Raw genomic sequence first — 23862 nt, 5'->3', positions numbered from 1 at the left:
TAAAGTTTAATTCTGGGTAGAAGCTTTCAAAGGCTTAAATCCAGAATTAAACGTTGTTGATCTTAAAGGTGCCTCTGGACTCAAAACTTCCTTCTGAACCTTTGCTAAAGATCATACTTATGAGGGACGCTTGCATGTTCAGAGGCCTTGTGTCTTCCCAGCGGTGCCCTGCACTTCCAGGGCGGATTACAGCATTTGTGAGGCTGAAGCGCAGGAAGGTCTTTGTTCGTCGCTGTCGAGGCAGAGCTGAGCTCGGGTGAGGAGCCCTCGGCCAGCGCGCTGAGCCTCGGGGAAGCCTCCCTCGGGCCCCTCCCCCCCGCCTCCGTGGGCGTGGGTGTGGGAGGCGCTGCAGAGACCCTCCCCGCACCGCACCAAGCCCGCTTTCCCTTGCAGTCCCGGGAGCGCGGGGGAGGCGCTCTGCACGTGCTCAGAGGCAGGGCGGCGGCGGCTTTTGCGTCGGCGGGCAGAAAGAGGCCTCAGCCGGCCTCCCCTTTAAGGGCCACCCGGCCGAAGCGCTGCCGCAAGGAGGAGGGGGCCGCGGAGCCCTCCCTCTGCACCATGAGGCGGCGGCGGCGGCGGCGGCGGCTGGTGCAGCTGGTGCTCTTCTGCCCCCTCCCGGGGGCGCTGCAGGTGCGGCGGGCGCTCCCTCGGGCCGGGCCCCTCTTCCCGCGGCGCATCTCCGGCCCGGCCCGGCGGGCGGGTGGGTGGGTGCGTGGGGGGCTCGTGGCCTGTGCTTGGCCGCGGCAGAAGATGGAGGCGCCGGGGAAGCCGGTCTCGGCCGCTGCCTGGTGCCTTTCCTGCGGAGGGAGCCGGGGGAGTGGAGGGCCCTCTCTGGCCGCTCCTGCTATTTGGACCCCCAGCCAGCTGCTTGGCGGGCCCGTTCAGTGGCATGGGAGGGGCAGCGGCTGCTCCCACCCAGTTGAGGGCAGCCTGGGAACGGGCCCCCCCCCCAACTGTCAGGGGGCCTCAGCCAGCTCTGCAGGGGCTGGGGATGCAGCAGGGGCCGGGGTTCTGGCATTCCTCTCAGCCTGCCATGCAGGTAAAAGGCAGAAGTGGCAGCACGGTTGCCAGCCTCCACTTGGAGCCTGGAGACAGCCTAGAATTATAACTAGAATTAAGACCGTGGAGATCAGCTGTCTACAAAAACGGGTTCCTTGAAGGGTGGACTGTGTTGCATTATGTTCTACTGAGGCCCCTTCCTAAACTCCACATTTCCTAGGCTACACCACAAAATCTCCAGGAATTTCCCAACCTAGAGTTGGCAACTCTAGGGAAGTTCCAGAGGAGCCAAAGCAGCTGTCTTCAGCCTTCTCTGAGCAGGGATCCACTTTAATTGCTTGTCATTTAGTTCTCTGAAAATGGACTTGGGGGGAGGGGCGGGGGGCAGGGAGGAACCATTGGTGAGACCATATTGGTAGATCAGGACCCACCTGTTGGGTGGGCTCAGCTGCCACGAGGGTCCCCTTCCAGCCTCCATCCCATCCCAAGACACGTGAAAGAGTCAGGAAGAAATGCCCCCCTTCATCACTGCTGTTGTCCAACAATGCAATGCCAGGTCTATTGATAATAAAACTATGACATTGCAGTTATATAACTGCAAATTGTTGACCTGGTGTGTGTGACTGAAACTTGGATTCAGGGGGAAAGACAGTTGTCTTGTAAGAACTAACCCCCCCCCCCCCCAATTTCTTGGTCCGTCCTCAGTCACAAATTGTGGGTGGGGGGGAGAGATCTAACCTCCTAGGCCCGTGACCTGCATGGCTGGTGAAGGCTGCTGGTGAAGGTATACAGGACCCCTTGGTAGATATTGTTAATCTGCCCCTAGATTTAGGGGTCTGCCCAGAGGGCTGAAAGAGTCTGTGGTGGTTCTGCTCTTGAAAAAAAACAACTCAGGATCCTACTGATCCAGCTAATTACTTCCTAGTCTTGAACCGTTTGTTTGTGGGTAAGGTAATTGAGAGAGAGGTTGCTGAGCCATTGCAGAACTTCCTGTATAAAACATCAGCAGTGGACTCATTCCAGTCCATTTTCTGCCCCAGCCATAGGATGGAGATGGCATCATGGCCCTCACAGACAAGCTTCATAGGCAGCTGGATCAGGGTGGGTCAGCGCTGCTGATATTGTTAGATCTTACAGCAGCATTTGTCGTCGACCATGATCTTTTGATCCACTGCCTTGCCAATGTAGGAGTCTACAGAACAACCTTGGAAGTGGCTGATCTCGTTTCTCCAAGGTCGGGCACAGAGGGTGGCACGGGGGGTGGGGCACGTCAACTAGATACTCACTAATATGTGGAGTGCCTTAGGGGATGATCCTCTCACCAATGCTATTTAATATCTACATGTGCCCCCTCACCCGGCTGGTTTGGAGCGTCAGACTTGAGTGTCACCAATATGCTATACTTGCTAATGGGTGGCCACCCAGACTCCACCCCAGAAAATCTGGCCGAGGGTTTGGAGGCCGTGGTGGGATGGTTGAAGCAAAGCTGGTTGAAGCTGAATCCAACTAAGATGGAGGTTCTGTGGCGGGGGCCATGCAATGGTCATCTCCAGGCTGGATTACTGTAACTTGCTTTACATAAGGCTACCCTTAAAAACTGACCCAGAAGCTCTAACTGGTACAAAATGTGGCAGCAGCACAGGTCCTTATGGGGACCCCACAGAGAGCACATATACATCCAGTGTTGTGCAAACTGCATTGGTTGCTGGTGGAGCACCTGGTGCTTACCTTTAGAGCCCTTAATAGTCAGGGACCCACGTACCTTTGGGACTGCCTCTCCAGGTAGGTATGTCTCCTGCAGGGCCTGCAGACTAGCAGATAAGGACCTTCTGGTGGTTCCCATCCCAAAAGATACCTGGCTGGCCTCGACCAGGGCCAAGGACCTTCTCCGCCCTGGCCCCAGCCTGGTGTAACACTCTGCCAAGTCACATTCATGCCCTGTCTGATCTGCTAAAGTTTTGCAGGGAATGCAAGGCAGAGATGTCCCACCAGGCCTTTGGTTGAGGGCAGTGATGGTTTGTTGCATCTGCCTGGCACCCCCCCCCCCCCCAATGACTAAATGCTAGCACTGATGTCTTGTTTTAAAATGTTTAAATGTTTGGAATGTTTTAAATACTGTGTATTTGTTTTAATTTGTTTTAATATTGTATTGTATTAAATTGTTGTGAACCTCCCTAAGCCCCACACAAAAAAATCCAATTTAATACATAATCAAGTGGGCTGTCCCTGGTGGCTGCTCTGCCCCTGCATTGTGCAAAGGGATTTTTGGACCTTTGCCAACATAATAGAAACTGTGCCTGGAGCTTTGAGGACGGACTGTTGTCGCCATTTGGGAGGCTGTTTGGCATTTCCCTCCTTGTAAAGAGAGAATGGGCATTTTCGCACAGAGCTTACCCCGGAGCGTCTGCGCAGATTTCGCACCAACTGCTCCGCAGAATCAGGAATGTATTTAATTGAAATTGAGTAATTGAAGTAATAAAAGCCGTTTACGATAACCTTCAGGGGGCTTATATATGAAGGTACATTAAAATGCCTTATGAGCAACACACACGGAAAGCGGAGCAAGGCTGGCCTGACTGGGGGTTGTCCTAAAGCCATGAGCAGGGCGTGGAGGGAAGGGCAGCCTCTTTGTGGGCAGGGAGCTGGTCGGCCCCACCTGCTGCTTGGTGTCTTCTGACCGGCAGGTTCCCCTGACAATGTGGAAGAAGGACTGATAGGAGGATCCTCCTTTGCCCACAAGGAACTGATGCATGACTTGCCTTTGTGTTTCCCTAGAGCCGTCTTCCTGGCGTCAAGGTGAAGTATCTTTTTCTTGCCTGGCTTGGCATTTTTGTGGGCAGCTGGGTGGTCTACATGCATTACTCTTCTTACTCCGAACTCTGCCGAGGACACGTCTGCCGGATGATCCTTGTGAGTGCTTCTCTTCCAAATGCACAGGCATTTCTGAGGAACGGGAGTGTGTGTCTGTGAGGGAAGGAGAGGGAGGAAGCAGAGCAGTGAGGAGCACTTGTGGCAGGATGGGAGCAAAAGTGATCTGGAGGATTCTCCTCAGGGATTTATAAGCATTGAATCCTCTGCCCTGGATTTGTGGTGTGCCCAGAAATAATTCCCCAAAGGGAACCAATTCAGCCTGAGCCTCCAAGCAGATAAATAGGCCCTGGTTGAAACCACACCATCCAAGAGCTTGCCATGGGAGTGACTTCTTGTCCCGTCTTGCTGCAGGGGGGCTGCTGGCCACTCAGAGCTGCCTTGTGATGCTGCAAAGGGACCTGCCGATGGGCACAGCCGTTGGGGTCGCAGGCTTCTGTCAGAAGGGCTAGAGGAAGGCATCCATTTCCAAAAGAATCTTGGTGGGCGTTAAAGCCAAGGTGGTGAAATGGAATCACAGCCATCTCCGGTTCATCCCCTCCCCCAATTAATCTGTTCTGTGCTTTCATTGGGAAGCTTCAAATGATGGGGGAGGGGGCAGGCTGTCTTTTGTGAACTTTGTCGTAAGGCTGATCTGGGTAGAAGGAGGCAATTAAAACCTTTTAGGATGAGCTTCTTTCCCTCCCATTTCCAGTTTTAGTGTGACAGCTATTTGAAGTTAGTGGGGGGGGGGAGAGCAAGGAAGGATTCATTTCAGCCTCCATCAGTAACCTGGGGGGGGGGGGGGCTTCTTCACCATCTCTTGGGAGACAGGAGAGGGCTGGCCTCATGACTGATGGACTGCGGTACTTGACTGTTTTCAAAGCAACACCTCCCCTTCGGCCCGCAAAGACCAATTAGATGGCTCCATCTTGTGTTTGGGCCTGGCCTTTGCCCGGTCTCTTCAGAAGCTGTCTGAGAAAGGCCATGAGGAGGGGAGGGGCCCTTCTCTTGACATTGCAGGACTTATTCACAGCATCCCAGCTCGCTGCTGCCCATAGAGTGCCACACTCAGTGAGTGCTGGGCTTGAACTCGCAGGGCTGTGAGGAAGCAGAGCTGTGCTGCAGGGCAGGGGACTGGACTGGGCAGCAGCAGGGCAGCTGGTCAGGAGCCTTCCCCACCCTCAGGCCCCCTTGAATGGCTGCCGACAGTGAGGCTGCAGCAGCCAGGAGGGGAATGCCAGGCAAGGGTGTTGGCAGTGCCAGGGGTGGGGGCACCAGCCAGCTCTGCAGGCAACTTTGTCCTGCTGGCTCCAGAGACCACTGGTGGTGAAGAATGGCAAGTCCAGGGGAGCTGACTGGGATCTTTTGGTCCTTCATGCTGGGAAGAATAGTCCCAGAGCGTGAGTCAGATTTACACATTTTTAACCAAAAGATGCAACTGTTGAACTCAGTTGTACACCAACAAATCATGTATGCAGTAAATTTTCTGCAAAAGCCTGTTTGGTAGAAGAAGAAGAAGAAGATATTGGATTTATATCCCGCCCTCCACTCCGAAGAGTCTCAGAGCGGCTCACAATCTCCTTTACCTTCCTCCCCCACAACAGACACCCTGTGAGGTGGGTGGGGCTGGAGAGGGCTCTCACAGCAGCTGCCCTTTCAAGGACAACCTCTGCCAGAGCTACGGCTGACCCAAGGCCATCTCAGCAGGTGCAAATGGAGGAGGGGGGAATCAAACCCGGTTCTCCCAGATAAGAGTCCACACACTTAACCACTACACCAAACTGGCTGCTGGTATGAATCAGGAAGAGGACTGGTAGATTGGGGGTGGGGAACCTGGAGGAGGGGTGCCACAAAAGGCCTGCCCTGTCGCCCTCAGTGCTGAGGAGGAAGTCCTTCAGTCTTTGCTTGTGGGGTTTCAAGAGTATCTTCCAGATACTGATTGCATTCACATGGTAGAGAGTCTTCTTTTGCTTTGCAGCTGTGAATGCAGAGCATTTACACTGGCAGTGGGGTATTCACTTGGAAGTTTCATGCTCACTTTTCCCCATCAACAGCCATTTTTCCTTGGCCCGCTGTGTACCATAGGAGGAAAATGCATTTTTCAGGTTGTAAAAAAATGTAATTGTTAGAACACAATAGTGTTCTAACAATTTATTGCCCCAGTCTTATAGTTCTTCTGAATTCAGCTCTTGTTGAAACAAAAGGGCTCCAGTACTTTTCATTGTAGAGATACAAGGGAAAAGGTGTATCTCCATAACAAAAAGGACTGTATCTTTTAAAAGTCTGTTTAAAAATAAAAGTGGGGAATTCAGAGGAGCTAGTAGATTGTGACATCACAATGCAGCCTTGTGACATTAGAGAGCCCGTGTGGGGGAGTAGTCAGACTGTCAGATTAACATCTGAGAGACCCAGGTTCAAATCCCCTCTCTGCCCTGAGAGCTCTCTGGGTGACCTTGGGTCAGACGCACTCGCTCTGCCTGACTTACCTCACAAAATTGTTGTGAGGATAAAAAGGAGGAGAAGAGAGTGATATAAGCTATTTTATGTCCAAAGATGGTATAAATGAATTAAAAATAAAATAAATACAATGTTACAGTGATCTTGCTATTACCAATTTTTACAAAAACGCCCTCCAATGATAGAACAGGCAAAGTGGTCGCTTTGTTCTGCCAAGACAAGGAAAGGGCACTGGGAGGGGAGGGCCTTTAAAAATGTGCCCTTTCCCACCCCCATGGCATCAGCCAGCTTGTGCTTGAGCTGTGTTTGGAATGTGAGCTGAAAACCCTTTTACCAGAATGCTCATTTGCATTACAAGTAGTCCTTCCTCCCCTTTCTGTTATGCATGACTTTAATTTTGTTTTTATGATGTTTTATTTTTAATCTGTAATAGGTGTCTAAATTTCTGTTGTAAGCCACCCTGAGTCTGCTTGCGGGAAAAGATGGGATATAAATCTAAAGATTAAATTAAATTAAATTGGATAGTGGGTTCAGAGGTGCATCTGACAGTCCTGCTTCTTGCTGGAGATGGGTGCAAAGAGGTCTCTGCTCTTTCCTCAGCACTCTGGTTCTGCATCCCATCCCAAGGTGGTGTGAGAGCCTAACTTCCTCTCTAGGGGAGCATGATTGTCTTTTGTAGAAACAGCAAGGTCCTATTGTACTCATCCTCACACCTGAGATGGCTGCATTACTGAGGAATCTGTTCCAGGTCACCGGCCTCCTCTTCCTCCTCCTGGAATGGCCTTGGGTCAGCCATAGCTCTGGCAGAGGTTGTTCTTGAAAGGGCAGCTGCTGTGAGAGCCCTCTCGGCCCCACCTGCCTCACAGGGTGTCTGTTGTGGGGGTGGGGGAAGTAAAGGAGATTGTGAGCTGCTCTGAGATTCAGAGTGAAGGGCAGCGTATAAATCCATTGTCATCTTGGCGTAGTGTAGTGGTTAAGTGTATGAACTTTTATCTGGGAGAACTGGGTTTGATTCTCCACTCCTCTACTTGCAGCTGCTGGAATGGCCTTGGGTCAGCCATAGCTCTGGCAGAGGTTGTCCTTGAAAGGGCAGCATCTGTCAGAGCTCTCTCAGCCCCACCCACCTCACAGGCAATGTTCCCTCTAAGCTGCAGTCTTGTGAGCAAAAATTCTACTTTGTGAGCTACTGCATAAAATGGCTTTGAGGCCATTTTTCCTGAGCTAAGACAAAAATGTGTGAGCTGGAGGCTAAAAATCTGTGAGCTAGCTCACGCTAACTCAGCTTAGAGGGAACACTGCTCACGAGTGTCTGTTGTGGGGGAAGACGATAAAGGAGATTTTAAACCACTCTGAGACTCTGATTGAGAGAGAAGGGCGGGGCATAAATCTGCATTCTCCTCCTCCTCCTCCTCCTCCTCCTCCCTGTTTGCCGTGAACAGTGGGCTCTTCTGCAGGAGCTGATAGGAGTCCTGGAAATGTTGTGGCCTGGCAGAATGGTGGTGGTGGGGGGAAACTTATGTCCATCATGAGCAGCCTTGCTCAGACAAGGGAGTTGGCATAAGCTGGGCCCAGGAGCAGGTGCCGTTGCCAGAATGGGACTTGGAAATGAACCTGGAGCCCGAAGTGCAGCCAGCGCTTCATTACTACTTTTCTTCCCCGGGCAGAGCTCAGGAGTAGCAGTGCCCTCCTCACTGGCTCAAAGCCAGTGGCCTGACAGAGTGTGCCAAGAACCTCCATTTGTCCACTTCCTAGCATTTTTTTAAAAAAATAAAGGAAGGTCAAATGTGAATTGTCCAGACATCTGCCATGATATGAAGTCCCCCAGCCCCTTGGGCAGCAGAGATCTGCTTCAGTCCTCTGGGAACAGCCACCTGCTTCTGGCCATGGGGTGTTTCAGTTCTCCCTCTTCCTGGATGCCCCTCATTTCCAGGGGTTTGTGATCCGTCTTTGTTCCTGGCTTGAAAATCCAGGGCCTTGAGTTCTGCTGATCATAGGGGGAAAGAAAAGGCTGACCCCCCTGCATGAAGTGGCACATCCAGACGGAGCTGCTGATAAATGGGATTTTTGATTTGCCTTTCAGGAGTGTTCAGCATCTGCCACTTGAGGCTTCAGTGCAGCCAGACTCACTGACTGTCCACATGACAGTGGCGTTTGTGTTTCCAGAGATGGCTCACAGATGTGAGAATCAGGTCCTGAGCATGGAAGGCAGCTGCCCAGGCTCCGTGTGTGAAGCAGTGAACTTGCTAATAACACTAATTGGCTCTTTTTCTCTTTCTTCCCCTCCCAGTGCGATCAGTATAACAAAGGGATCATTTCTGGGTCCGCGTGCAAAGACCTGTGTGAGGACCACACTCTGGTGTTCCAGCAGTGCCTGACATCCTCTCCAACCCACCAGGTGAGCTGATCAGAGTGCTCAGGGGACAGCATCAGCAGGAGAAGCTGGGCAAACAGTGCAGTTGCTGGAAGGGAAGGGAAAGGAAAGGGCTGTCGATTAGGAAAGGGCTGGAGTTGCAGATAAGAAAAGGGCAGAAACTGCTGGATGAGAAGAAGCAACTGCTGGGTGTCTGAAGGGGGGGGCGCCCACTGAGAGTGATGCAGGGGCAGAGCAGAGAGCTGAATGCAAAGTGGAGGGGACGGGGGGAGGCAGGGGGTTGAACTAGAGAGGGGTTTGGGGAAGAAATTCATGGACATGTTCTATACAATCATAACTTGAAACAACCTGGTGTTGAGGTGAATGCAAACCCATCCAAGTGTTGTGCTTTATGCAGGTGTACAGCGGACTCTGGAAGGAGAAGGAGGTGATCATTAAGTGTGGCATTTCTGAGGCCCTGAAGGTCGACAGCAGCCCAGACGCTGCACCCAGGAGAGATGTTGTTCTCTTTGACAAGCCCACAAGGGGGACGTCGATGGATGAATTCCGAGACATGCTCTTGAATTTCTTAAAGGTCAGTGCACTGGCAGGGCATTAAGTCTGAAACTTTTGGGACTAACTAAACAGTAGGAAAGCAAGCAAAGGAGCCATTTAGAAGCTGGTTTCCAAGTTTGTTTAGATCAACAGCTTCTGGTGATGACTGCTGCTGAATGTGAGGAAAGTAGCTGGTGGTGGGTGTGGCTGCTCACCCAGGGAGGCACACCTAGGTCGCTGCTTGCAGTGGTGCCACATGGGAGAGAAAAGCACATGTGTGTTACCTGGCCTGTGCACCCTTGTGCCTGGAGGGTGTAGAAAGACATCCTTCTGCCTGGGGGGGAAGAGGAGTGACAGATGTAAAGGGGTGGGAACCTCTGGCTCACTGTTCACGGCAACAGTGAGCCAGAGGTTCCCACCCTGTAGATGCCTAGTGTTGTTTCAGGATTGCTTCGAGCTGAATTCCCCCAATTGAAATCTGAAATAGCCCAGGCAAGTCTGATCGCCTCGGATCTCGGAAGCTAAGCAGGGCTGACCCTGGCAAGAACTTGGGTGGGAGAGCTCCTTGGAATACTTCTCTGAATGTCCTCCGTGCCCCAGTTAGGGGTCTCCAGATGTCGCCATGACTTCCAGGCATGCAACAAACACACACTCAAAGCAAAAACCAAATCTGAAATGGGGGGGGGGCAGAGAGGGCCAATTTGTGCTTGCTGCAGAGCAATGGTGTTTTTTTAATCTGAGCTGCAGCATTTCAAGGGGCTGCCAGGGCTGGGGGTGCAGGTTTCGGTGCTGCTCCTGGCACAAAAGAGGCAATGCCAGGAGGGGGAAGCAGGAGGCTGCTGGCCCTTAAGATGTCTGAGGTTTAGAGATGGTGGAAGCTGACTATATCTCTGTTTCTCTTTGCTGACAGTCCAACCTGGGAGACCAGCCCTCTCTTGCAGCCTTAGTGAACAAAATCATTACTGTGGCAGATGTCAGCCAGGATGGCAAATTGTCTCTGGCTGAGGCCAAGTCCATATGGGCACTGCTCCAGCGGAATGACTTTCTGCTCACCCTGTCTTTGCATGAGAAAGAACATACCTCCAAGCTGCTTGGCCACTGTGGGGATCTGTACATCATTGAGAAGATTAGCCACACCTCTTTCTACAACATGGACATCCCTCCACTTTTGCAGCCTCTGTTTCCTTCTGCAGTCCAGAGAGTTATCCATCAGTGGTTCTCTCCAGCATGGCCACGGCGAGCCAAAATTGCCATAGGCCTTTTGGAATTTGTGGAGGAGATTTTTCACGGCACCTATGGGAACTTCTACATTTGTGAGACTGACTTCAGGAACATGGGCTACAACAGGAAGTATGACTTCAAGATTGTTGACCTGAGGAAGGTGGCAACGGAGATGACAATCCGGCAGTTCCTCAAGGGGCGCCACTGTGAGCAGAACATGGACTGTACCTATGGGAAGGACTGTGTGGCACCCTGTGACAAGCTCATGAAGTTGTGCAAGAGTGACGTGGTCCAGCCCAACCTGGCGAAAGTGTGTGGCCTTCTCCAAGGGTTCTTGCTCCACGGAGCACCCCCAGACTTAAGGGAAGAGCTGGAGAAGCAGCTGAAGACTTGCACTACCCTCAGTGGCTTGGCAAGTCAGATGGAAGTCCATCACTCGCTTGTGCTGAACAGTCTCAAGACTCTGTTGTGGAAAGAAATCTCCAATACCAAATATTCGTAGAGATTGGGGAGTGGGGGGCACAGAAAGGGCAAAGGCTGCCAGGGTTTGTCTCAGTCTCCCTCCTGGACAAGATGACCAGTATTGCTCCTCAGGCCTGTGAGAGAACATGGCTGCAAAGCCCTCTGGGAGAGACGAGGAGTCTGCAGAAAGGCTCTCTTCCGCACTGAGGGGCCACTAGCTAGCGAGAGCTGCTGGTATATTTGCGGTTCAACTTTATGTAAATAGACAGTGCTTCTCTGATTGGTCCCTCTACAGAGGCGCTTTGCAGTTGCAGAAGTGGCAGCAAAGGAGCTGAAAATTTATTTGGCGCTGTTTCAGAGCTGTCGGCAATTTATCTCTTAGAAATGTTTCTAGGATGGCCAGTGCTTAAAAGCCTGTCTTGCTTTGAGCAGCTTGGTTGAGGCATATGAACTTTCAAGGGTTTTGCGCTCCTGCACCTGTGGAAGGTGGGGGCCTGAAGGGTGTGGGGCTTGCATGGGGGCAGACTTGCTGGGCTGGAGCCATGGCAGTTTCTATCAAAAAGTTTTCAGCTTTTGAGAGAAGAAAATTAAATGAGTTGGTCTCCTGAAGGTGTTTCAGTAACTGTTCCAGAGCCAATTCTTAAGGAAACTCGAGCAGAACTAATTAGGCCAAGTTAGTCACTTTTCAAGCATCTAGATTGTTGCAGGTACAGGAGCTAAGTGATGGGGAAACCCCAGCAGCAGAGCTGGTAGCAGGCTCTTAACAGAAAGGTAGGTGAAGGCAGCGCTTGAAGGGAAGGGGCTGAAGGGAGTGGGTAGGCCACAGAGCATTGGAGCCAGCCAAGAAAGGGGGGAGGAGGGCAGCATCTGTACAGAGGCCAGAGTACTTCCAGCAGCATATTCAAAGTGCGTGGCAGTTGGCTTCTGCTGGTCACTGCTACTATTCAAAAGGCAAAGTATATGCCTACAGCAGCTCCCAGCCCTCTTTTCTTGCCCCAGATCATTAGAGCCTGATTTGGAGTTTAGCCTTCCAGTGCAATCAGGAATTTCCATTTGTGAAATAATGGTTATCTTCTTTTTTTAAAATAACAGCTGGGGGCGGGAGAGACACTTTGATGAAGAGCCAGTCAGCTGGAAGATGCTTTTGAAAAATGCTAGAAGAATGGCTAAAGTGCTGTTCTGAGCTATCATAATCAGCAACAACATGGATCGACCCCTAATAAATTACCTCGTCTGCTTCTTAGATACCCCTGAAATCCAATATTCAGCCCCACCTCAAATACTTTAGGTGGGGTACAGTTAAAGATTTCCCATAATCTCTTTCTATATCCAGTAACCTGTGTGAAAGGAAGCAGACCACAACCAGAAAGAACTCTGAAAATCTTCAGAGAGCAAAGCCAGTAAGGAAATGTTCTCTCAAGCACAGCTGCTTATGTGGGGCTCTTGTTCCAATTGCAAGCTGCCATTTTTCTTTCTTAGAAATCAGGTGCTTGCTTTGAGCTGTGGACATCCACACAGAAAATCGAAGAAAGGGCAGGCCCGGCCCACGCTTCATGGAGCCAAGAAGCAACATGTGGCAGAATCCCATTCATTTGTAGTCTTGTCTGTTTAAACACAGAAGGAAAAGAGCTAATTCAGAGAGCTGCCTAACTGACAAGAATTCTTAAAACCGTAGCATGTTTCTTGCCCATATGGTTACACCAAAACACGAAAGTGAAAACCACTGCAGTGCTTGAGCTGGCCTGTTCTAATCCTGCAATGCAGTCAGTGAGGAACAGTCACAATATGAGTTAATTCAATAAAATTCACCTTCTCGATGTATAACCATCATAGACCTTATTAACTGTGGACAAATTCAGTCACATTTAAACAAATACATCCTTGCAAATGTTTATAGAATACACAGGAATTTCATGGATTGTCTTACATAAAGCTCTTCATGCTACACATTTTGAGTGTAAAACTTTGTCTTTATAAGTGAAATAGTTCTCTGAATTTTCAGTGCTCCAGAATATTTTCAGTTTTCTGACAGACATACTGGAGGGAAATCCTTTTCCAGGCTCTTGCATCTCTAGCTTGGCCCAATGTCATTTCGAAGTGAGAATGGGGATTTGAACCTGAGAATTTATAGAATCATAGAGTTGTAAGATACATCCAGGGTCATCCTGTTCCACTGAGGAACCGCTCTTAACGGTCAGGAAGTTCTTCCTAATGTTGAGCTGGAAACTCAAGGCTTGATTTAATTTCAACCCACTGGTGCTGGTCCTACCTTCTGAGGGGCACAGAAAACAATTCCACGCCATCCTCTATATGACAGCCCTCCAAGTACTTGAAGATGGTGATCATATCACCTCTCAGCCACCTCCTCTCCAGGCTAAACATGCCCAGCTCCTTCAGCCTTTCTTCATAGGACTTGGTCTTCAGACCCCTCACCATCTTTGTCGCCCTCCTCTAGACCTGTTCCAGCTTGTCTATATCCTTCTTAAAATGCGGTGCCCAAAACTGAACACAATACTCCAGGTGAGGTCTTACCAGAGCAGAGTAAAGCAATACCATCACATCATGTGATCTGGACACTATACTTCTGTTGCTACAGCCCAAAATTGCATTGGGAGAAAACTTTCCAAGTGCTCTGTCCAGAACAGCTTTTATGTCCATTCAATCCATGCTAAATACTTGCAGTAATATTAATTTTTTAGACAGAAGAGGCAAGAAACTTAAAAATGGAGCCAAGAGTATACTACAGGAGAAGAATGCAGAAAACTCACTAGTTGACCTGTTAAGGAGGTTTCTCATACTGATTCCGCAGTCACCATTGCTCTCCCCAGGCTTCTGCTTTCATTGGATCAAGAGATGACATGTCCACCAGTTGCTGCACAGGTGCATTTTGACCTGCTGCTCCCTCCAGTTCTCCCTGAGCCTTCCTGATCTCTAAAAAAAAACAAGATTGGGAAGGTGTGGGGAGAACTGAGGGAGCCATGGGTCAAAATGCACCTGCGCAGCAAGTAGTGGGAAATTGATCACTGATCAATTGATCACTCAGTCTACTTGCGGAGAGAACGGGTTAGAAACTGAAAGTAATAAATAACAAATGAAGCAGAAGTCTGGGAGCAGAGCAACAGCAACTGCAGAATCTCTCAGATTTGGAAATACCTGTTCTCAAAAAGAGATTCTCTTTTATCCTTCTTTACAGGATGATGAATTTGTGGAGTCTGCAAAGAAATTGTGCGGAATGCCATGAAACCGGTGGTAGGTGCCAAATTTATTTCCATCATTTCAGCCTGGAGAAAAAAAAAATTTAGTTAGACGACATTATGGCTACAATAAAAAAAAAATAGAAGACATCCATAAACACAGTGGGTCTAAAAAAACTATAAGAAACTGTTGATAGGAAAAAACTGGAAGGCTTAGAGGTAACTCAGGTTCAGAAAAAACTTCTACCTGAAACAAATACTGGTTTCGATACCCCAAATCCTTGAAATTGTTAGCATGGAAACTCAAAAGAGAACAAATTAATAGAACCATCACATCAATAAAGGACAAAGATAGTAACTTGGAAGCTGCATCAGAAAAAATTCTCCACACTTTTAAGTAATTTTACCAAACCTTGCATACAAGTAGTGATCCAAATAAATCCTGTATAGATGAATACTTAAGGTCGAATCATCTAGTTAAAAAACTGAAAGAGGACCATAAACAGTTTATGGACTCCCCAATATCTCTGCAGGAGGTAAGGGACGCCATTAAACATTTTAAAAGTAGCAAAGCTCTTGGAAGAGATGGATTTCCGTCTGAATTTTATAAAACATTTATGGACACTCTAGCACCTCATTTATTGGACATTTGTAACTCAGTTTTAAGCAATGGAACTAAACCCCGAACTTGGGATGAGGCTAAAATTACAGTGATATCTAAACAAGGTAGAGATCTAACCTGCCTCAAATCTTACCGCCTGATCTCCCTCTTAAATTGTGACTACAGGATGATGAGTTTAAGCTAATGGTAGAAATGGAACAATTTCAACAGTTGAGGACAGCAATGATTCACCACCAAGTCTTGCCTCCATCTCTCACACGTCCCTTTCCCTCCATAGGGATATCAGATGCTTTCAGATGAACAAATTGTTGCACTGTGTTGTTTTAATTGTTTTATTGAAACTGTTTAAATTGTTTTATTTATTGATAACACTGCTATATATTGTACATTGCCCTGAGCCCTCCAGGGTTTATAAACTGAACATAACAACATAAGAGAAGCCATGTTAGATCAGGAGGTCCACCAGTGGGGCCAGGATACTAGAAACCTCCCACTGTTGCCCCACCTTCAAGAACAGGGAAAAGGATTAACGGAGGTACCATCCTGTCAGCTTCACGTATATACCTGGAAAGGATTTAGAACAAATCAGCAAACAATCCTTTAACATTTACAGATGATGGCTGCTGGGGCTTTTTTGTAGGACGAACTATTTTGCCTATTAGGCTACACTCTCCTCCTGCAGTAGCCCTGACTACTAAGAGCCAGCATGGGTTCCTCAAGAACAAATCATGTTGAACCTTATCTTTTTTAGTTACTACTTTGTTGGATCAGAGAAATATTGTGAACATACCTTATCTGAATTTCAGTAAGGCTTCTGATAAAAGTTCCACATGATGTTCTGATTTGACAAGTTGGTAAAATGGGGCTTGGATTGTACTACTGTTAGGTGGATTTCTGACTAGTTGACAAATGACACCCAGAGTGCTTGTGAATTGTTCCTCATCCTCTTGGAGAAGACTAACAAGTGGAGTGCCTCAAGAATTTGTTGTGGGCCCCATGTTCACTTGGATGAAGGGATGTAGAGGGGATGCTCATTAAATTTGCAGATAACACTCAATTGAGAGGGGCTGCAAAAATAACAGAAGACAGAATCAAAATACAAGATGATTGAAAAACTGAGCTAAAAAGTGAATTTCAAGAGATAAATGTAAAGTTTTGCATTTAGGTAAGAAAATTAAAAAATAATTATAGAATAGAGACTTGGCAGCTGTACATGTGAAAAGGATCTTGTAGTCTTAGTGGACCATTCACTGAACATGAGGCAGGAGTGGGATGTGGTAGCTAAAAAGATAAATGTGATTTTTGGGCTGTGTCATGATCCTAGGCCAAGTGCAGTTAGAGAAACAACCAGGCCTATATTTCCCAGGATCCCTTCTGTTCCTCTGATTGGAAGTTCTGGAGGGAAAACTTGCCAAAAGGAGAACAGAGGGGTGGGACCTGGAAGGAAAGAATAAAACAGCTAGCTAGAGAAGCAGGTATGTTCTCTCTGGAAAGGCTGAGCTGGGAAAAGATGGCAGCAGGAAAGTTCCCTCATCCAAAGAAAGGTGAGTCAGTTGAAATCAGAAGAAGAGAACATTTAGTTAGTTGCATCAAGGCTTTTATTTTCTTTGTAGCATCTTTACTGCTCTTCTTCACTCTTGCACTAAATAATTAAAGCACTTGTTTGTTCTTGAGCTTGCACTTACAATAAACTTGTTATCGTTATATTGTCTGGGTTATGTCTCTTCAGTCATGGTTAAAAGGTACTTGTTTTGAGAAGGAAGACACAGGAGTCAGGTGGGTGCTCTGGGCCCTCCCAGACAGACCTGCACCAGAGTGGTGGCACCCAGTAGAGGCCCTTCCTCGTGCTCCGCTTGTGACAGGTTGCATCAATACAAGTCTAGCATCCAGGTCACATGAACTGATTGTATCACTTTGCTCTGGTTAGACCTCACTTGGAGTATGGTGTTCACTTTTGGGCAACTGAATTTAAAAAGAATATTGATAAACTGGAATGTGTCCTGGGGAGGGTGACAAAAAGATGAGACCAAGTCCTGTGAGGAGGAGTGACAAGTGGAGTGCCTCAGGGATCTGTCCTGGGACCTGTTTTGTTTAACATCTTTATCAATGATTTGGATGAAGGAATAGAGGGAATGCTTATTAAATTGGCAGATGATACTAAATTGGGAGGGGTTGCAAACAGAAGCAGAAACAGGATACAGGATGACCTTGACAGGCTGGAAAACTGGGCTAAAACCAATAAAATGAATTTTAACAGGGATAAATGTAAAGTTCTGCATTTAGGTAGGAATAATCCAATGCATGGTTATAGGATGGGGGAGACTTGTCTTAGCAGTAGTCTGTGCGAAAAGGATCTAGGGGTCTTAGTGGATCATACGCTGAACATGAGTCAACAGTGTGATGTGGTAGCCAAAAAGGCAAATGCAATTTTGGGCTGTATCAACAGTATAGTGTCCAGATCACGTGATGTGATGGTATCGCTTTACTCTGCTCTGCTAAGACCTCACCTGGAGTATTGTGTTCAGTTTTGGGCACCACATTTTAAGGATATAGACAAGCTGGAACGCGTCCAGAGGAGGGCGACGAAGATGGTGAGGTGTCTGGAGACCAAGTCTTATGAGGAAAGGTTGAAGGAGCTGGGGATGTTTAGCCTGGAGAGGAGGCGGCTGAGAGATATGATCACCATCTTCAAGTCCTTGAAGGGCTGTCATCTAGAGGATGGTGTGGAATTGTTTTCTGTGGCCCCGGAAGGTCGGACCAGAACCAATGGGTTGAAATTAAATCAAAAGAGTTTCCATCTCAACATTAGGAAGAACTTCCTGACCGTTATAGCAATTCCTCAGTGGAACAGGCTTCCTCCTTGGAAGGTGATGGGCTCTCCTTCCTTGGAGGTTTTTAAACAGAGGCTAGATAGCCATCTGACAGCAATGAAGATTCTGTGAATTTGGGGGGAGGTGTTTGTGAGTTTCCTGCACTGTGCAGGGGGTTGAACTAGATGACCCTGGAGGTCCCTTCTAACTCTAGGATTCTATGAATTAATGACCTCCAAAACAGCCCTCATGGCTTCCCTGATGGAGTTCACCCATCTTGTGTTGGTTCTTCCTCTTTTCTTGCTGCCTTCAACTTTTCTAGTGAGTAAACAGTCTAATGGAGGGTGGACTGAGCTCCTTGTAAGAAGGGTAAGATAAAATGGGACTGCAGAGACAAAAGCCCAGTTTGATGAGCCAGCTGCCTGCCTTCAGGGTGAGGAGTTCAAGCAGCAAGGCTCCTGGGGCCTGAAGAACAAGGAAGTATACCGGGGTGTGTGTGTGTGTGAAAAGCCCTTGCAGCTGCTTAAGGAAAACATCTAATTGGCTCAGCCCTTTATAATGTCCAAGCATCTATTTTTATTTTATTCAATTTGTATCCTGCTCTCCCCACAAGCAGGCTCAAGGTGGGTTCCATCATTAAAACCCACAATATTAAAATCAGATTAACAAAACACATCTAAAATAGTCAGAACATTAAAAACGAACTGGGGCCTCAGCAGATGTCCCAACCTGGTTTTAGTCCCCCCCTCAGCTGCGTAGCTTGCTGTGTGACCTGCAGCCAGCCATTCTCACTCAGACTTCACAGAACAATGGCAAGGTCTGGATACAGGACGGGAGAGTCTTCTAGCCTACCCTGAATTCCTTAGAGCAAGGATGGGGTATAAACATGGTAGCTCACTGTCAGACCAGGTTTAGGTCTGATGGGGGGAGGCAGATCCTGCAGAGCAGTTTAAGAACAGCCCTTGTACGATTTTGCATGCCGGTTGGGTTACCAGCCTCCAGGTAGGGGCAGGAGATTTCCTGGAATTACATCTGCTCTCCAGGGTACAGAGATCAGTTCCCCTGGACAAAACTGCTTTGGAGGGAGACTGTGGCACCATACCCCACTGTGATCCCGCCCTAGGATTTGCCCCAAGTCTCCAGGAATTTCCCAACTTGGAGACAGTCCTACCCTGCACCTTGACCCTAGTAGCTCATTCACTTCTGGTAGGTGTCTTGTATCCTTTTCCTCCCTGGTTTTTCACCGGAAGCATGCCACAAAGGGAGAACTCCAGCTGTTTTCCCAGCAAGTGAAGCAGTTGCTGAAGACCCAAGCATGGCCTTTGCCCTCATCTCCTCTCCATGAGGACTCAGTCTGAAACAGACTTCTTGTACCTACGTACATTCACCACTCTGAGAAATGGAGCTCTTTAACTTGCATCTGGAGTGACCTGCAGTGAAAAAGCCCCATGAGACAGAGCAGCTCCCAGGACAAGAGGGCCCTGCCAAGGACCAGAAAGAGCCCCACTGGCCCCATCAGCTCACGGGCTTTTTTTCTCCAGAAGGAAAACCTTCTTTTTAGCTAACAAGACACAGGCTTGTGTGTGCAACAAACATGTTTTTAATTGCTCATTAAGGAATGCAAAGCAAGAAACCATGAAAAGGGGCTGGACAAATGCATGGAAAGTGGAGGGGCAAGGGGGGGTTTCTGCAAAGCATTTCAGAAACAGTTCTTGAAACGCTCCTCAGCTTCTCCCCTCTGACCCAAACGCGACCCACGCTTTTTAAAAAAAAGAACGACCCACACTTGATGGGAAGCCTTGCTCACAACCAGCTCCTCAGCCAAAGGTTGTGCCTGGAAGCATTTCAGGATGGGGACTCAGATCCCTGGCAGGTGAGGTCTGCAGGCCGCAGAAAGCCTCGGTTTGTCTCCGTTTGTCCTTGGCCCGGATGATGGTTCTCTTGAAGAGCTTGAGGTATAGCTCCACGGCCACCGGGCTATCGTCATTGCCTGGAATAGGGTATGTGAGGAGGCAGGGGTTGCAGTTTGTGTCCACCACCCCTACAGTCGGGATGTTCATCTTGGCGGCATCTCGGACTGCCAGGTGTGGCTCAAAGACGTTGTTGAGAGTGTTGATGAAGATGATAAGATCTGGCAGGCGGATGCCCAGTCCATACTGGACCTCAGCATTGGTCAGCAAGCCCCCCTGCCAGTAGCGTGTGTGGGCGTACTCCCCGCACTCCTGAGCTGTGGTCTCCACCAAATGAGCAAACTGCCGCTGGCGGCTGACAAAGAGGATGATGCCTTTGCGGTAAGCCACATGAGCCGTGAAGTTGAGGGCCAGCTGGAGGTGCTCCATCGTCTGGTCCAGATCAATGATGTCGTGATCCAAGCGGCAGCCGAAAATGTAGGGCTCCATGAACCTATGGCGAGAAGAGGGGGGGGGGGGGCGGGGAGAGACGTCAGCAGCCGGAGGGGGGCTTGCTTGCCCTGGCTCCCTTGGCGGGGGGGCTGCACTCGCCTGTGGCGGCCGCCCTTCTTGTGGCCCAGGTGCACTCGCGCGTCCAGCAGGTCCCGCCGCGAGAAGAGCTCCCGCACGCGGAAGAAGTCGGCGTGGCGCAGCGGCTCCTCCTCCAGCGGCTTCTCGGGCCGGGCGCCGCCGCCGCCTGCTGCTGCTGCTGCTCCTGCAAGGGGCGAGGCGGCCACAGAGGCGCTGTGCGGGGCTCCCAAGCTGCTCAGGCCGGGCCGCGCTGCTGCTGCAGGGAGGAGAGGAGAGGAGAGGAGAGGAGAGCAGGCGGGGGAGGGGAGGGGAGGGGAGAGGCGGCCTCAGCAAGGGCCGCGGCGGGGGGAGACCCGAGCCCCCCTCCCCTCCCCCCCCCCCCGCGCCACCGCCGCCTTACCCGCCCGCAGCAGCCCCGGCAGCCCCCGCCACCTGCGCGCCCCCAGCGCCAGCGCCATGCTGCCTCCGCCTCCGCCCGCCCGCCCCGGCAGAGCTCCTCCCCTTCGAGGCTGGCCGCTGGAGGGGACGGCACAGGGCTCCCGCTTTCTCCGGGAGGGGGGCTGATCCTGGGCGTCTGCGGATGAGCTGCAATGCCGGGGCTTCCCCACAAGATCCCCCCCCCCTTGTGCCTCCGCCTCGCAGGCGGGTCTTCCGCAGCGCTCGACGGCGCTTCCTTTTTTGTCCTCTGATACGTGGGGAGGCGCGCGTGCGTGTGTGTGTGTGTGTGTGTGCAGGGCCCTGGAAGTCCTGGCGACTGACCCCTACTGGGGGCATGCAGGATATTCCCAGAGGCGGCTGAAGGAAGGAAGCCTGCCTGCCTGCCTGCCGCTGGCTCTGCCGGTGGTCCAAGGAAGCCCCCCATTTGGGGACGGCCCTGTTGAAGGCAGCCCGGAAGCTAAGCCAGATCAGTAGTCAGAAGGCAGACCACCAAGGAAGACTCTGCAGAGGAAGGCCAGGGCAAACCACCACTGCTTCTCAATTGCCTTGAAAGCCCCTGGCTGGGCTACCGGAAGTTGTCTGCGACTTGGCTGCAGAGGGAATGCATGCAGAATGACAGGCATCATCACATGGCTTGGAAAGCAGGTGCCAAAGGAACAATCAAAACTCCTCAGTAGGGCACATCTGCACTACAAGGTGAATCTGGTTGGAAACTAGTGAAGTCTCCATGCGTTCCTCCAGAGGGTCCTGCTGCCCACAGTGTGCCAAGGGCTCCCCTCCCTCCTTCACAGAATTGCAAATATCCGCAGTTCCTTGGCTAGAACTTGCAACCCTTCCCAAGCTTTAAAATCAGTTTGCATTTGTTGTGCGAGAGTTCCCTCAAGAAGCTTCTCCCCAATACTAAACTTCACTTTGAGGTTTTAAAATAACCAGCACGGCAAAGAAGACCATGCACACCTGCTGTGTTTTGAACCAGGCGAGTGCAGCCCCTCCCAGACATCTTCACAGGCAGCCTTGTACTCTGTAGCCCGGAGGTTAATTGGTTCTGAATGCATCCCTTCATGTTATACCTATCTCTCAAGAGAGTGACGCTCTCATAAGGAAAAGGAGTCTTCTATCTACTGATGAAGCTTCAAGTTTGGCCCACAATCATGTTCTTGAAATGGAATTGAAGGCCACCTTAAGATCAACAAAGACGGCAAACAGCAAAACTGGGCCGTTAGTGCCGTATTTTTCAATTAGATGCTGGATGGTGATGCAAAGAGCTAGAGTTGATCTTTGTTCGCTAAACCCGGCCTGTTCTGGAGCAAGTGCTGTCTCCTGGGTCAGCCAGGTAAGGAACTTGTCCAGAAGATGTCTAGCATACAGCTTGCTGCATTTTTTAAAAAAGACTAATGGGCCAGTAATTTAGTGGCTCATCTCTCCTCGCTTTTTTAAAAATAGGGACCACTATGGCTGTCCCTCATTCCTGAGGACTTGAAAAGCTGCTAGAAAAGGTGTACAACTGGTGTGCCCCCCCCCCCCAGAGAAACAAAAGAGAGAGCCACATGGGAAGGGACTCTGTGAGTGCAGCCTCGCTGGATGGCCTCTGCCTCCCAGGCTGGGCTGTGTCTGCACAGCATTCCTGACCAAATTTTCCTCCAGGAGAAGAGTGGGCATCAGCAGCATATTCTCACTGGTGTGTGGATGTGGCCCAGCTCTGTTTCCCAGATAAGAGGGACAAGCGTTTGGTTCAGGGGCACATGCCACAGGTTTATCCCTCCACCACCATGCATGTGCAGAATGGCAGCTGAGGGGGGGGGGAATGTGAGCCCTGTGATGAGGAAAGGCCGAAATGCACATTTTACGGGTGGGATTCTGTTGAAGATCGCCATTCCAACATGCAAGTTGTCCACGGATGTTGCCATCCCTTGAGTCCTGGAAGATGAATGAGTGAACTGCCTCATGCGTGGAAAGGCAGGATATTGCAGGGGATCTGAAACTTCTGTATGTGACTCAGAAACTGGGGCAGCTGTTCACACAGGACCTGGAGAGGCATGCATGTGAGAACTCATGCTATCAGAAGCATTCTGCTGGAGGGGTTGTGGGGTGCTGCAGAAATCCTCTTTGTCGTGGTAGGGACACAGGAGGACTTGTTTATGGACCTGCCTGTAGTCTCTCTTGTGCTGGAATCATCCAGATCTCTGCTGTGGGGCTTGGAAAGAGCCTCTGTAGCATTTCCCAATCATGCCCTGGACACAGGAAGCTTAGCTGAACCCCATGCACCCCTTCCTTTGTTTCACTCCCCCAAAAGTGGGATAATAGGATGGGGGGGCTGTGCAGTGCGTTCCAAGCAAAGCGAGCAGATGCTGAATGAGAGAACCTCGTGGAGGGCGAATGGTTAACCAAGGCAGAGGTTCTTCTCATCTGTAAAAAAGGTACTTCACCACTGAGTATGTAAGTACACACAGCGGAGACAAGGAGACCTTGGTGAGCCCCTCCAAATGCCAACCGCCCTGGAGTGGCCACTAGGTGGTGCCATTGTGCCACTCAGCCCTCCAGGAGAGCATTTCTCAGGATGATCCCCTCAGCAGAGGCTGCTTCGAAAGGTCAAAGGTGCTCCAGTTCAACCAATAAAGAAAGAAAAAAGGCAGCCCAGCATTTTAAAGAAATGAGGCTTGAACTGACAGCTGAGGAAGCTTTGGACTTCTGTGGTGTCACTACCTAACTTCTGATAACCAAAGTACACTTATTTCTTAATTAAAATTAGCACATTTTATTTGTATGCCCTAAATGTTTGCTTTTTCGAGTATGTATAAGTAAGAGTGAAGGTTGCTTCAGTGGAGCTCATGACTCATAGAATCAAAGAATCATAGAGTTGGGTTGTCTAGTCCAACCCTCTGCACAATGCAGGAAATTCACAAATACTACCCCCCTTAAATTCACAGGATCCGCATTGTTGTTAGATGGCCATCTAGCCTCTGCTGAAAAACCTCCAAGGAAGGAGAGCCCACCACCTCCCAAGGAGGAAGCCTGTTCCACTGAGGAACCACTCTAACAGTCAGGAAGTTCTTCCTCATGTTGAGCCGGAAACTCTTTTGGTTTAATTTCAACCCATTGGTTCTGGTCTGACCTTCTGGGGCCACAGAAAACAATTCTGCACCATCCTCTATAAGACAGCCCTTCAAGTACTTGATGATGGTGATCAGATCACCTCTCAGCTGCCTTATCTCCTGGCTAAACATGCCCTACTCCTTCAATCTTTCCTCACAGGACTTGGTCTCCAGACCCCTCACCATCTTTGTTGCCTTCCTCCGGACCTGTTCCAGCTTGTCTACATCCTTCTTAAAATGTGGTGTCCAAAACTGAACACAGTACTCCAGGCAAGGTATAACCAGAGCAAAGCGATAACATCACTTCAGTGATTTGGACACTATACTTCTGT

General features: G+C 49.8%; 2 protein-coding genes across 2 annotated transcripts; one reads left to right on the top strand and one right to left on the bottom strand.

The window, feature by feature from the left end:
* The first annotated feature begins 425 nt into the window (after positions 1–425).
* Positions 426–12877, top strand: DIPK1B (divergent protein kinase domain 1B). The gene is made up of 5 exons (XM_060251328.1): positions 426–630; positions 3775–3909; positions 8594–8701; positions 9075–9251; positions 10122–12877. Exons 1-5 carry the CDS (start codon positions 559–561, stop codon positions 10932–10934), a joined length of 1305 nt encoding a protein of 434 aa, XP_060107311.1. The 5' UTR covers positions 426–558; the 3' UTR covers positions 10935–12877.
* A 6220-nt stretch (positions 12878–19097) lies between these two features.
* Positions 19098–20458, bottom strand: MRPS2 (mitochondrial ribosomal protein S2). The gene is made up of 3 exons (XM_060250658.1): positions 20401–20458; positions 20022–20256; positions 19098–19923 (listed from the first exon to the last, which is right to left on the bottom strand). The coding sequence occupies exons 1-3, from the start codon at positions 20456–20458 to the stop codon at positions 19338–19340; spliced, it is 879 nt and encodes a 292-aa protein (XP_060106641.1). The 3' UTR covers positions 19098–19337.
* Between the last annotated feature and the right edge of the window lie 3404 nt (positions 20459–23862).

This window comes from Heteronotia binoei, chromosome 12, assembly GCF_032191835.1.
Source record: "Heteronotia binoei isolate CCM8104 ecotype False Entrance Well chromosome 12, APGP_CSIRO_Hbin_v1, whole genome shotgun sequence".
Taxonomy (NCBI): Eukaryota; Metazoa; Chordata; class Lepidosauria; order Squamata; family Gekkonidae; genus Heteronotia; species Heteronotia binoei.
This window is presented reverse-complemented; position numbering and strand designations above follow the sequence as displayed.